General features: G+C 46.4%; 2 protein-coding genes across 3 annotated transcripts in view; both read right to left on the bottom strand.

The window, feature by feature from the left end:
* The window catches only part of Ipo9 (importin 9), a 44,251-nt gene extending 42,538 nt beyond the window's left edge, over positions 1-1,713 (bottom strand). Inside the window, exon 1 of one of the 2 annotated variants that reach the window (XM_037211382.1) lies at positions 1,551-1,713. In XM_037211382.1, coding sequence (XP_037067277.1) covers positions 1,551-1,713 — 163 coding nt within the window. The remainder of the gene's footprint in view (positions 1-1,550) is intronic. The other variant, XM_028876646.2, reaches the window with a different exon arrangement.
* Positions 1,714-7,241: 5,528 nt separating this feature from the next.
* Positions 7,242-13,575, bottom strand: part of Nav1 (neuron navigator 1) — a 255,490-nt gene continuing 249,156 nt past the window's right edge. The window contains 2 exon segments of the mRNA XM_028876650.2: positions 7,242-10,907; positions 13,253-13,450. Of these exon segments, the coding sequence (XP_028732483.1) occupies positions 10,812-10,907; positions 13,253-13,450 (294 nt within the window). The 3' untranslated portion in view covers positions 7,242-10,811.

Below are 13,575 nucleotides of genomic sequence, written 5' to 3'. Positions count from 1 at the left end.
CTGGCTAGAGATGAAGAAGTCAGAGCAAGAACAGTGCTAGTGTACGGTTTATAAGCCCGCCTTTCATAGCAAGGTGTCCTACCCACATTTGGGGGCAGCCCCAACACTGGGTATCATTCATGGAAGGTTTAACTTAAGGATCAGTTTGCATCAGATCAGCAACTAAATGCAAATGGCAATTTAACTTTAGTAAGGTTTCTGTCTATCAGCTTTCTTTCTTTATACTCAAGGGAGGCAGGGGCATTAAATGTAAAGTCAAGGAATCTGACCTAGGAAGTTAGAGACTCCTTCAGGTCAAGTTATGCATTGCTTTCCAGCAGCTTTTTCCCACCCACGGTTCCTTCTCTTATAGAGAGTTTAGTATGTTATAAAACTACAACTGATCTTTCCAAATAGTCTTTAATCTATTAGATCTCCCAATAGTCCCAACAGAAGGAAACTTTCCTTCAATAGTTGTTCATACTCCAAGAGAATATAAAACTGAATTTCAGGGAGATCCTCCCCCCACCATCTATTTCTTTTCAATAAAAATAAGTCCTGTAGGAGCATTAACTCAAGGCTTTAAGGGTGGTTGGTCAAATATGGGAATAATCTCCCATATTTCTGAAGAGGCCTAAGTTTAAGGAGCAGTGAAAATACTCTCTTGAGCTAGGGGACCCCAGGGATCTGGAGTCCCACTGAAATTCTGATAAGATATATTTCTTACATAAAGACCTTTTTCTGTTCTTTGTAAAAATGGTCCTGATGAAAGTCCACTAAGGAGGAAATTAAAAGAAAACGTCAAACTAACAGTTTCTCCTCTATCACTTTAAAGAACATAACGGGAGGATGAGAACAAAGAATCTAAAACAAAGGAAGATCGGTTCCTGTACACAGAAACGCATCGTCCTTAATAATTGCCAATGAGTCTTTAAAAAACAAAAAGCAAAAAAAAAAAAAAAACCCAAAAAACAAAAAACAAAAAAACCCCGAGAAGCCTGGCGGAAAGTGAAGTAGTGTATGCATCTAATTGAGTTAATTTCTAGGAAAGCGTGAGGCGTCTGCACACCCAGCCGGATTGGAAACTCTGATGCAGACAGAAACTTGCCTTCCCGAGGAGGGCCTTACCGCTCACACTCCTCTAGCTAGCTCCCTCTCTCCCCCGATCCCACTACCACCGCGCTGCAGAAGGGAACTGCAAAGGACCTCGTCTTGGGCTCGGAGAGCATCCCGACAGCGCGACACCGACAGCCCCGTGCCGAAGCCCATTCCTGTCCTCTGCAGCGCCCAGGCACCGTCGGGCGAGCTTTCCGAGTCTTCACCCACCCCATCCCCGCCAAGGCTCCACCTCCCCCGACCCTCTCCTTTCAGACGCGCCTCCCTCCTCCTCCTCCTCCTTCTTCTTCTAGGACTTTGGGAGCCCCCCGCCGCGCCCCCCGCCCCCGCGTCTCCTAATCCACCCCTCGAGCCCACCTCTCCCCTGGCCCAGGCGCCCCCAGGTCCCTGCGGTCAGCGGAGTGGGCGGCCGGCCCTGGTCCGAGCCATCCTCGTGACGGTCCCGCCTCACTCACCCTCTGTCACCTCCAGCACCTTAATCTGCTCCTCTGCAGCCGCCCGCACCTCCTGCACGGGGGACAGGATCCCAGTGAGGGTATCCACCAACGCCTCCTTCAATCCCTGGGCCACGGGACCCGGCAGCCCCGAAGCCGCACCAGCTGCCGCCGCGGCCGCCATCTTTCCTCCCCTCAGCCCGCCAGCCCCGCGGCCGGGACCCGCCACCGAATGACGGCTCCCGCGTACGGCCAATCCGCGAAGCCGCGCCTGCGCATCTAAGTACGCGGGAGCGGGCGGGCGGGCGGGCGGGGCCGGGGGGGCGGGGCGGGGAGAGAGTGCAGCCTCCGGAGACAGCGCCTTCTGCCGCCGGAACCGAACCGCGCTTCTGGCGGCCAGGAACGCTGTTGGATGTGTGTGCACAAGGAATCCCATAACGGTTTGGAGCCCCGAACGTCACACGCGCTGCTTCGAAAGTGCGCTCGGAATAAAGGCCGTGATACGTGATTCTAGGCTCGCATTCAAGACATGTTAGGAAGAGGTATTAGGGTGGAAATGGCTATCGAGGGCTTTAAGGAAATAGCTTTAGAGACCCAAAGGTGCCTGGGGGGGAATGGGAAGAAACTGAAGTGAATTTGGCAGTGGGGAGTAGTCACTTTAGAAAGGTCCAGTTCCCTAGTTTTTCAGCTTCCATGAGCCCAATCTCAAATGAAGAAGTGGCCGTCCAGGGGAGAGTACCTACATGTGAAGGAGCATTTCTCCAGATTTATTTATTTATTTATTTATTTATTTATTTATTTATTTATTTAGGTTTTTCGAGACAGGGTTTCTCTGTGTAGCTTTGCGCCTTTCCTGGGACTCACTTAGTAGCCCAGGCTGGCCTCGAACTCACAGAGATCCACCTGGCTCTGCCTCCCGAGTGCTGGGATTAAAGGCGTGCGCCACCACCGCCCAGCTTATTTATTTATTTTTTAAATATTCTTATTTATCCATTTGTTGTTAATTTGTTTTGAGACAGGGTCACTTGTGGCCCAGACTGGCCTCAAACTTTCTATGTAGCTGGTGCTGGCCTTGAACTCCCTGATCCCGGTCTTACTGCTTCTACCTTGCCCCAGCGCTATTCCAAGTATGTGCCATCATCACCCAGTGGCTCCAGACTGATTCCTTATGTGTGAGTGTGCCATGCTCGAATACACGGGCATATGCCGTGGGACACCTGTAAGAGTTCAGAGGACAATTTAATGTGGGGTCTGTCACCAGCCACCTTTATGTATGAGCAGACTCAGGTTATCAGATGTTGTGGCAAGTACTTTACCCCTGAGCCATCTAGCTAGCCCAGCCTGCTCCCCGAGACCCACGGGGATTATGACTGGGGGGGGGGTTAGGGAACAAGAGTAGTTTCATATGGCTAACAAGGACTAATCACAGGAAATGACAGCATTTCAATAGAGCAAGTGGAGGGGATTAGAGCAAGGGGTTAAAAAAAATGCAGGACAGAGTGGCAAGCACCTAGTGGCAAAAGAGATGGAATGGGGTATGCTGTTCTAGCACAGAGCGGGTATTTCTGAGAAAGTGAGTGTCTTGTGACTCTGCAATGTCATAGCAGAGAATAGGTTTCCGTTCTGTCTTAGCAGTGGCCCGAGAACCACAACTCCATTAGAACAGCTGTCCTTTTAGGTAAGTCCACGTTTGCTTCCCAAAGAAAAATTAGGTAGTGTCTAGAACAATGGTTCTCAACATTCCTAAAGCTGTGATCCTTTATTAGTTCCTCATGTATGGTGACCCCAACCATAAAACGATTTTTGTTGCTACTTCTTAACTGTCCTTTTGCTACTGTTATGAATCGTAATGTAAATCTCTGATATGCAACCCCCGGGGAAGGGTCATTTGGCCCCGTAGAGATCACAGCCCACAGGCTCAGAACTTCTGGTCTAGAGGATGGTACATTTTCAAACTTAGCAGTTGATGGAGACTTCCTGCCTGGCAAACCGGAAGCCTTGACTTCTGGTGAGGGAAACTGTCATAGTTAGCTTCAGCTGTTAGCTTGACACAAAGCTAGAGTCACTTGGAAAGGGAGAGCCTCAATTGAAGAATTAGCTGAATCAGACTGGCCTGTGACCAAGCCTGTGAACCATTTCCTAATTGCTAATTGACACAGTTGGACCCAACCCACTGTGGCTATTGCAATCACCAGGCAGGTGGGCCGAGGCTATTCAAGACCAAGGGGAGCAATCCAGTAAGCAGCATTTTAGGGGGTTTCTGCTTCAAGCTTCTTCCTTGAGTTCCTACTTTGACTTCCTTTGATAATGGATAAACCCTTCGCTCCCCAGGTTGATTTTGGTCATGGTGTTTATCCTAGCAACTGAAAGCAAAGTAGGAGAGAGACAGTGTCCTCAATGTACAAGGTGGGGTTCTCCCCTGCCCACAAAACAGAAGGAGAAAGACCCCTGCCCAGCATTTGGGGTCAGACTTTTACAGGCAGGTGGTTTTTGCTTCTGAGTTAGGCAAAGGACCACAAGTCGTCTCACATTCCAGATCAAGCAATAAGATAAATGGACACAGAAACCAGGCAGAGAGTGAGCTAGAAAACCAGTGGGCAGTACAGGAGATAACTTTATTGAAATGCAAATGGCAGAGAACAGATGAATTTTGCTGGATGGAGACATGCCTGATAGACAGAGGACCCAGGTGAGGGTAGCCTCTGTGGCGATGGAGGAAGGCCATTTCAGCTGGCCGAGGCATGGATTGAATTTTCAACCAATTTATTATTTAAAATGAATTACTGAGGGGACAGCCCAGCCTCTCTTCATGATTGTTACCGCAACTATATACATCAATTTGCTTTCCAGATACTTCACTTTTGCCTTTTCTACATTAGGTATAAAAGGGGACAGGCTGGAATCGGTGAGGGTCAACTGAGAAGAAAATCACACACACACACACACACACACACACACACACACACACACACATCCTGGTTTGGGATTTTGTACTCAGTAAGTTTTAAAAAGTGAACATTCTTGCCCACCCGGCACCTGAGGAATGCCATGCATTTGAGAAAGACTCTTCCATGAGCAGTGCTGTGGAAAACAGGATAGGGAGGGGGAGGAAAGGAAGCTAGCAAAACCTAGAATTCACTCTAATTATGTTTTGTCAAAAGCAATAAACAAAAGAACATGAGGAAGTTGGGGGAGAGGGAGTGGGGGGGAGGGAGTGGGGCGAGAGGGAACACAGCCGGATCAGAGATGGGCTGCAGTGTGGGGGTTTGCTCCTTGGATTCGCCTTCTCAGAGCAGGGGCAGGGAAGCAGGATGATCCGCCAGGGGCTGGCTGGATGGTAAGGGGTGACTAGTGCAATTGTTTACACTTGGTTTCCTTGGGCTTTCCTCCTCCCTTCCAAGTCAGTCCCTGAGCTCAGGAGACCTGGTACCGGTGATTTTTTAATGCTCTACACAAAAGTGCTCTCGTGGGAGTGGGGGTGGGGGTCTGACAAATTTAAAACAAAACTGCTTCTAAACAGCCTCAACTCTTCCATGGCCATATCAGCTAGTGTATGGATTTGGAAATATATGAAGCTCTTTCTGGAAATTTTTTTTTTTTTTTTTTTTTTAATTAAGAGCAGATTTATTTTGTTCCCTTTGCTGAGTAGTTCTGTATTTAGGTCCTGATGTGGGAAAAGGCAAAGGTTAAACCTAAGGACTTAACTTTATTTTCACTGTGTAGAACTCTCCTGTGGGCTGAGTAGAGACATGGGCCTTTCTAGCATACTGGAGCACTACTACAGCTGTTGGCTGCCTTGGGGAAAGGGGGTGGGGGGCCCTGGCCAGGCTCTCTGACTCACAGTACTCTTTACTATTTAAAGAAGGGAGAGGGATGTTGCTGGGAGAACATTTTATCACAGAAATGCAAATGAGATTTTTATTTTACTTTTCTTATACTATTATCAGAAAAAGAATCCATCAGAACAGCAGTCTGAATGAGACCTCCAACATGATTCCTCCACTGGAGTCCCACAGTGTGCCAGGTAGAAATGTCAGAGGCAAGGGGTTTCCCACTAGAGGTTGCCAAGATGCAGACCTTCCCTAGCTTCCACCCCAAAGCACATGTTTTCACTGCTGACTCCCAGAAACCAAAGGATGAGAAAAGTGACTTTGAAATGTTAACATTTGCATTAGACTGTAGACGCTTTTTATTTGGGGTCTTTAAACATCAACCACCTCAGAGTGAGGGCTCTCGTGCATTGGCTCCACCAGAGGAACTGTTAAAACATGGCTGGGCACTGCCACTGCAGAGCCAACTTGGTAAGTCTGGGTTAGAGCCTGGGAATTTTATTCCTAAACACATTCCCACATGCTGCTGTTCCTGGTCTGTAGGCATCCTCCGAGTGATACCGCTTTAAGGAACGAAAGGTTGAATCAAGGATCCAGGGATTCATATCATATGTCAGAGAATGTTCCCTGGGACATAATCATTAAGGAAAACAGCCAAAACATCAGACTGGAATGAACTGGTATAAATAAGTGTAGTTCTTAACTGTTTTTTTTTTTTCCTGTGGTTTCCAAAATTCACCTGCTTTCTTTCCTTCCAGACTCTGCGGTGTCCAGTTTATTTTATCTTCTCTATAACAGCGTGTGCTTCCAGAGCTCGGGTGTATACCAGGTGGCCCTCTTATCCCTGAGCAGGTTAACTGAGGGTTGGTGACTAGGTAAGGCTGATTCAGTTATGAAGAGCAGTGTCTTCAGGCTTTGGCCATTTGGAACACATTTTTATTATTTACAGCCTCCTTGTTGGGTATCCTCATGCATGGTTCCTACAGAGTGTATTATAGCTGGGCTTAGTGATGCAGGCTGAAATCCCAGTTACTTGAGAGGCTAATGTGTTTGTGTGTGTGTGTGTGTGTGTGTGATCAAATTCAAAGCTTGCCTGGATTATGGGCAACTTAGTGAAACTGTCTTTAAAAAAATAATGAGGGCTGGAGCTATAGGTCAGTGATGGAGTACTTGCTGAGGATATGAGAAACCTTAGGTTCGATACCCAATACTGGAAGAAAAAAAAGTGTACCAATAACTGTTGGTATATCCATCTTATCCATCTCTATTACCCAATCTGCTGTAACTGACATTTTTCTTCTTACCATGGGGGTTGGCTCATGGAGTCCATTCACTAGCTTCAATTTAGCTAATGCCCAGGACTATGGAAAGAAAGGGTAAAGTATGATAAGGAGCTGTAGTTGACAATCTGAGTTACTTCAGCACTTGAACCCTGTATTAGATTTGTGATTAGCACAACTTCCCAAACCCTTTTTATCATTAAAAAAAAGTCATTAATGTCTTTTGGATCCTAGTTTATAAGACTGAATTTCATTTGATCAGGCAAGTGTGATCCGTGCACATGCTGGGTGCTGTGAATGGGTTCCATCTGGGGTGATGGTAGGAGGCGTTGTGAAAACCTACCACTTCTTTCCCTACTTTTCTGGAATATGACAGGAAACAGAGTTCATCTTCAGAGTACTCGAAGGGGGCGGTATCCCTTTGAATAATGTGGCTCATCTTTGAGAGCTACAAGTAAGGAGATGGGTAGGTTAAGTCCACTTAAACTCTTGCAAACTAGAAAAGCCAGAAAAGGGGGAGAAAGAAAATCATTATTTTGTCTTATGCCTGCCAGTATGGACAGACTAGTTAGAAGGATGGTAATTCAAGACCCAAACATTTACCAACCGATAAAGGCTTTCTTGTAGGGTCTCTCTATGGTTTTTTTTTTTTTTTTCTACCTCATTCTCCTTTCCTGCCAGCCTCTACCTTCCAAGTGATTAGATTACACAAAAGACATTGGAGTAAGGATTTACAGAGACAGAAATAAGCACCAAAGAGTTACCAGAAAGCAGATATCAAAAATAATAATGTTCCACAAAGCCCAAGATAGAACAGAGAGATACACAGACATCAGGTCCCATAGCAGCCTCCAATACCTAGTGTTTTATTCTAGTGCCTAGGCAGGGACTGAGAAACGAACACATCGAATACAACTGATTGGTCTTCATCCCAGAATCTGAGGGATTCTATTTAGCCTCTCCTAGAGCTGAGGCTCTCCAAAGGTTGATGTTCTTCACTAGCCAACTTTGGTGAGGGATGGGATTGGGACTGAGAGGGGAAAGGGAATACACAGATTCCAGAACTGGATAGGTTGGAGTCTTCTGAAGGTGCCTGGAGATTGAGAATTTAGCTGTGGGACCCAGTTTTTCCTTTCTGAGGAGTCCCAGTAGTCTCAACCAAGAAGCAAGTGTGTAGGTTGGAAAGAATGCTGTGGACTTGCTCTTTGCCATGAATTCTTGGGCAGTGAGGGGGTGCTCAGGCTTTTTGCTTCTTAGAAGTCTGGATGAGCATCCCAAGGGGTTATTAGCACCGTGAGGAAGCTCAGCCTTCCGCAATTGCCACAGAACCGTGATCCCTTTTTGAGATGGTTGAGCTGACTGTGAGGGGCCCAGATGTGCAACTGTAAACAGGGTCCCGGGCTCCAGAAGAAAAGCAGAGGCTTCAAGAGCACTTCACTGGATGGGAACAGTCTTCCTGGGGGACGGCTATTTGAGGCCTGAACTAAATGCAGCAGTCAACTGAGAGAAGGTGGTGGTGGTGGATCCCAGAAATAGAAAGTTATAGTAGGAGAGGCCTCCAGAGTCAACTTGCTGCAGACCCGAAGAAAATTCACGATGGTATCCATGGTTACCACAGAGACAATCCCTCTGCAGTCTGAGGCAGTTGGAATGGAAGAAGGCATCGCCAATTTTTCTTCTTCTTAAGTAGCCAGTAACATCCATTTCAGAAGGCACTGGCTGGGCAGCACCAGAAGACAGAGTGAAGGGCTCGAGCATTAGGATGTCAGCGAAAGTCTGAGCCTTGCCATGGCACTGGAGCTCTGGATAGGGTTCAGAAGAGACCTATGTCCAAAGTAGGCCTATCCAGTCTCCCCTTCCTTCTAAGTTGGAACACCCAGCTCTGGGGCCTTCTCCTTCTGCACAGCAGAGACCTTAAGGCAGTGATTGCAGCACCATCCTTGGACAGACAGCCTCTTCCCACTACAGAATTGCATATTTTGCAGCTGAGTTGGTTGGGGGTCTTCACAGCTCATGGAATTAGCAGCAATGGCAATAATAGTCTCCAGAATAGAGGACCCTGTCATCCCTGGGGCTACCAGGTGAATATAGAAGCTTTTCGGGGGAGGGAGGGGAAAGGGGACAAGCTAGACCATCTTGAGGACCTAAATGAAAATATACTGTTGAGAGTCATGTGACTTCTCGGTTGAGTGGAACAATGGCCCATTTTAGTTTGCCTGTAGAATCTTGGTATAGATTCTGGTAAGTCTTGTGCTACTTAGGACTCTGAAGAGCAAACTCTTAGGTCCAGGCTCATCGTATATATATCCCTGAACTGCAGAGTGCTGACATATTAGCCCATAAGGCAGCTCAGCCTGGAATCTGGTTCCATCCGGTTTCCAGAAATGACAGAAGTAGATTCCCCACTCTAGACAAGCAAGCTTCCATAGTTCTTCAGGCTCCATCTTAACTGATTCCCGATCTTCTGCTCACAACATACTGGACATCTAATTAAGGGCTTCTTTTAAGTAACTCCTTGGGGTTCACCTCTGTTTCTCAGATGATTTTCAAGGTCCAGATAAGGGGAGGTTGTACTTAATGGAGATTAACATTCCCCCCTAGACTATGAACTTAAGGACCAAGTCTTGTCTTTTTTTAAGCATAGTGACTGGTATACAGTTAAGGACTCATACGTGCTTGTCAATTGAAGGAACGTGGGCTGTAGAAATACAAAGAGTGCAACTTCTGCAAGAAAGAGGTGGATCTCTTTGGAAGGCAAATATTGGCCACTGCGTCCAACTCCTTGAGCCTTCTATTCTGATCTGAAGCAGTTCACATGGTTGCTCAGTTTCTTATAAGTGACTATTCACCTGTCAAAAACAAGCTGAGGACTAGCTAGGGAATTTCGATTCAGTCAGGCAAAGTGGCTACCATCTTAATAGTGCAGTGAGGGGCCAGACAGGCCCTAAGACAGGTGGGTGTTTCCAGTGTTTTGGTTTTCCTCCAGTCCGCGATGAATCTCAGGGTAGATCTGTCAAGCCAGAGGATGGCAGTTGAGCTTCCAGCTCGAACGCCTGCTTTCTCGGAAGGGAAGTCAAAGAAACGGGCTACTTTTTCTCCTGCCGTTCTGAGCCAATGTTTCTTGTTGCCTGTAAGCCCCAAGGATGCCAGAGATAGCGGCATGGCAGGTGTCTAACTTATACCAGCAGCCTGGAATTCAATTCTCCAAAGAAAACCCACTTGGAAAGCAAAACTATCTCCTGGAAGGAAACTCAAGTATCTCATTGACATGTGAGAAAACTGGGGAAGGGGGCAATAAATAGGCAAACGGAAGGAAAAAAAAAAAAAAGAAAGAAATGGAATTTAAAAATTAAAAATTAAAAAAGTAGGGTTTATTGACTTTCATGCATGTTCAATTCGAGGGCAGAAAGGTAGCTCAGTCTCTCTGAAGGCTGTGATGTTCCTTTTGTGGTTGGGTGGCATCTTAGATCGGAAGCCATCTTGTCAGTGTCCCCTATTGTCATCCAGAGGGTGAGATCTGGCAGCTCTCTTTCCTTCTTGGCAACTGGGTCCCCTCTCTCCAGTGTCATCTTTTCTGTTGCCTTTTGACTGCTTACAGGTTGACTCACACATTTTTTTTTCTTATTTTCTTTTTTTTTTTTTTTTTGTTTAACAACATGCTTTTTTTTCTGGGCTCTGGCCAGATCTCTGGGGGAAGATTGTTGGCAGTGGTGATAGAATTGGGAAAGGTTTGCAAGAAAATCTGTGGAGTTTCCTGCCTCCCTTAGATTTCCCCAGATGGTGACTGTCTCAGAGGTGTTCACGAGAACCGGCTAGGAGCTGCTGCACAGTTTTTTTGTGATGTCCTCCGAATCCCTCCCCAGAGAAGCCCAGGAGCTTGTAGGTGAAACAAAAATTGAAGAAAAGACCCAGAATCATCTTTTCTCCAAAGTCACGAGAGGAGGCCAGCAAATGTATTTAGGGGGCACGAGTTCCCAATCTCCACCCCTCCAGTCCCTACCAGGAAGTTTTCAAAGGTTCAGCACCAAGAACCCATCCCTCCTCCAGCCCTCTTCTTCCCTCCTGTCCTGGTGAGGCTGGTAAGCCAGAGCTCTGAAAGAAGAGGGGAGAGGAGAGCTAATGAAGCTGAAGCCAGCCTTCCGCTGTCCAGGGTGACAGTGACTGCTGGACCCTCAGAGTGTTGCCTGGAGGTTGGGGTCCAGGATAGTCTCTCGATCTGGTGACTCAATGTAGTTGGCAGCTTCTTGAAGCTTCAGCAGCATGGCCATCTAAACAGAGGCAAAGAGATGGGTGAATGCCAGAGGGGATGCTGGGTACCGCCCACCAGGAAGCCCAAACCAAACCAACCGACCAGCCAACCAAACAAACCCACCCTAGAGAACCTGGATCATGGGTCTGATGCTTGGTGTGACTAAGATCGTGAAGTTTTCATGAAGATGTGACAATTGTTTTAGCCCTGATGTAAACCCATGCATATGAACAATCCCCTGGAACACCTTTGCTATACAATGTGCCATGGGTCACGGGTGTGGTGGAGGACACCAAAGAACAAGACTTCCCCTGATTCCAGATGCACTCCAGTGAATGACAGAGGTCTAGACATACCAGCTTATTCTGGGAGTAATGGAGGAAGAAGCACTGTAATCAGCCCTGGCCTCGTGGGATTCCCTTGCAGGAGATCACACCCCAGCAGCTAGTCTCTGTGTTCTCCTCGGACCCTGGGTTAAGTCTACTACCTCAGTGTACTCCTTTTCCATGTAATAGCTCAAACTTTAGCTGAGTAAGCCTGCTTGGTTCAAATGGCTGCCAATCTTTTTCTTCTACCTACATTATTAATTAGTAGTCTTGATACAGAGAACAGCTATTTTCAATGAAGTCAAAATTTAAATAAAAATATATTATGACTCAAGTGGAATTATTCCCTACTGGAAAGGTGCAAAGGCAAGATCAGAGGTTTTGTGTGTGTTAAATTTCATTCCATTCTGCTGAGTGACCTTCTAACATGGTTTTAGTAACGAATCCCTTCTGCTCCCAGAGCTGCTGTGCTTCAGGTGCTCTGCCTATCGCCAATGTAGGAGTAGTTCCTTGATTTAATTTCCATTTCTTCATTATTAGATAGGTTGAAGATCTTATTTTTTTTAAAGATTTATTTATTTATTATATGTATGGTGTTCTGTTTGCATGTATGCCTGCCAGCCAGCCACAAAAAACAAATGGTTTTGAGCCACCATGTGGTTGCTGGAAATTGAACCCAGGACCTCTGGAAGAGCAGCCAGTGCTCTTAACCTCTGAGCCATCTCTCCAGCCCCTAATCTTATGTCACTTATATTTCCTCTAGTCAAATGCCTCTTCATATCTTTTGCTCATTCTTTTGTTTAGAAGCTTACATTTTTTTGCATAATTTATTTTTATTTATTTCTTATTTACTGCTCTCTCTCTCTCTCTCTCTCTCTCTCTCTGTGTGTCCTCTCTCTCTCTCTCTCTCTCTCAGAGAGAGAGAGAATGCAGGTGAACGCAGTTGTGCACATGCCATGGCATGCATGTGGAGGTCAGTGGACAACTTCTGGGAGTCAGTTCTCTCCTGAAACTGGTTGTCAGCTTTGTGTGACAAATTCTTTTACCTGCTGAGCCATTTGGCCAGGCCTGGAAGCTCCTTTTTTTTTTTTTTTTTTTCCCGAGACAGGGTTTCTCTGTGTAGCTTTGCGCCCTTCCTGGAACTGGCTTTGGAGACCAGGCTGGCCTTGAACTCACAGAGATCCGCCTGCCTCTGCCTCCCGAGTGCTGGGATTAAAGGCGTGCGCCACTGCCCGGCCTAGAAGCTCCTTTTAACTTTATTTAAGATACTAATTTTTGTCTGTATCTATTGCAAATATTTTCCCCTAGCTTATACTTTACAGAATATACTTAGTGAGGAAGTCTCAGAATAATATTAGAGGAGAGGCAGAAGTAAAAGTGCCAACAACCCCACTGCACTATTTCTTTGGTTGATGATAGTTTTTCTATTTTAAATTATTATTATTATTATTTTATTTATTTATTTTGGTTTCTTGAGACAGGGTTTCTCTGTGTATAAGCCTGGCTGTCCTGGAACTCGCTCTGTAGACCAGGCTGCCCTCGAACTCACAGAGATCCACCTGCCTCTGCCTCCCAAGTGCTGGGTTAATTTTTATTATTTTTAATTCTGTGTGTGTCTGTCTGCATGTAGGTGTGTCCACATGAGTTCAGAGCCTGCCTAAGTCAGCTGTGTTAGATCCTCTTGGAGTTAGAGTTCTAAGCTTAGATGTGGGTGCTGAAAACCAAATTTGGGTCCTCTGGAAGAATAGCAAGTGCTTGTAACTGTTGAGCCACCTCTCCAGCCCCTCTTTGGTCTATGTTCTTACTTAGACTGCCTGAAACTTGGGTCTTTGCTAGAGGACATTTTCCTTTAGCTTCAGCTAGGATGCAGGCCTGAGATCACTGAAACCCAAGATCCTGATGCTCAGAGTTCCTCACTGGTCTCCTTTTGGTCCTGGCTTTGCTAAAACTCTTCAATGCCTAAGGCCCATCAGGAGAGTGTAAGAATTCAGTGCTATAATACTCTGTGGCTTTTCTTTTTTAAACGACTTTTACTCACCAGAGGGTCTGAGTCCAGGGAGCTTGGGGTGCTGTCTTTGACTGTCCTGTCCTCTGGAGGCGAGGCAATGCTGTGAGGACCCACAGAGGGTGGGGGCAAGTGGTAGAGCTTTGATTGGTCCTGCTGGGCTGATGGCCAGGGAAGAGTGTCCCGGACCCACTCCACTGGATCTTCCCAAGCAGCTTTCTGTCCATGAACCTGGAAAAGAAAAGTGTGACCAGTAAGTGGGACCACAACAGATTAGAAGCTTACTTATGTTAGCTATTCTGTTTTACAAAAAAATATAGTCCCCGGAAATACATACTTCCCCAAACATAAAGACT

This window comes from Peromyscus leucopus, chromosome 15 (assembly GCF_004664715.2).
Source record: "Peromyscus leucopus breed LL Stock chromosome 15, UCI_PerLeu_2.1, whole genome shotgun sequence".
Classification (NCBI taxonomy): Eukaryota; Metazoa; Chordata; class Mammalia; order Rodentia; family Cricetidae; genus Peromyscus; species Peromyscus leucopus.
This window is presented reverse-complemented; position numbering and strand designations above follow the sequence as displayed.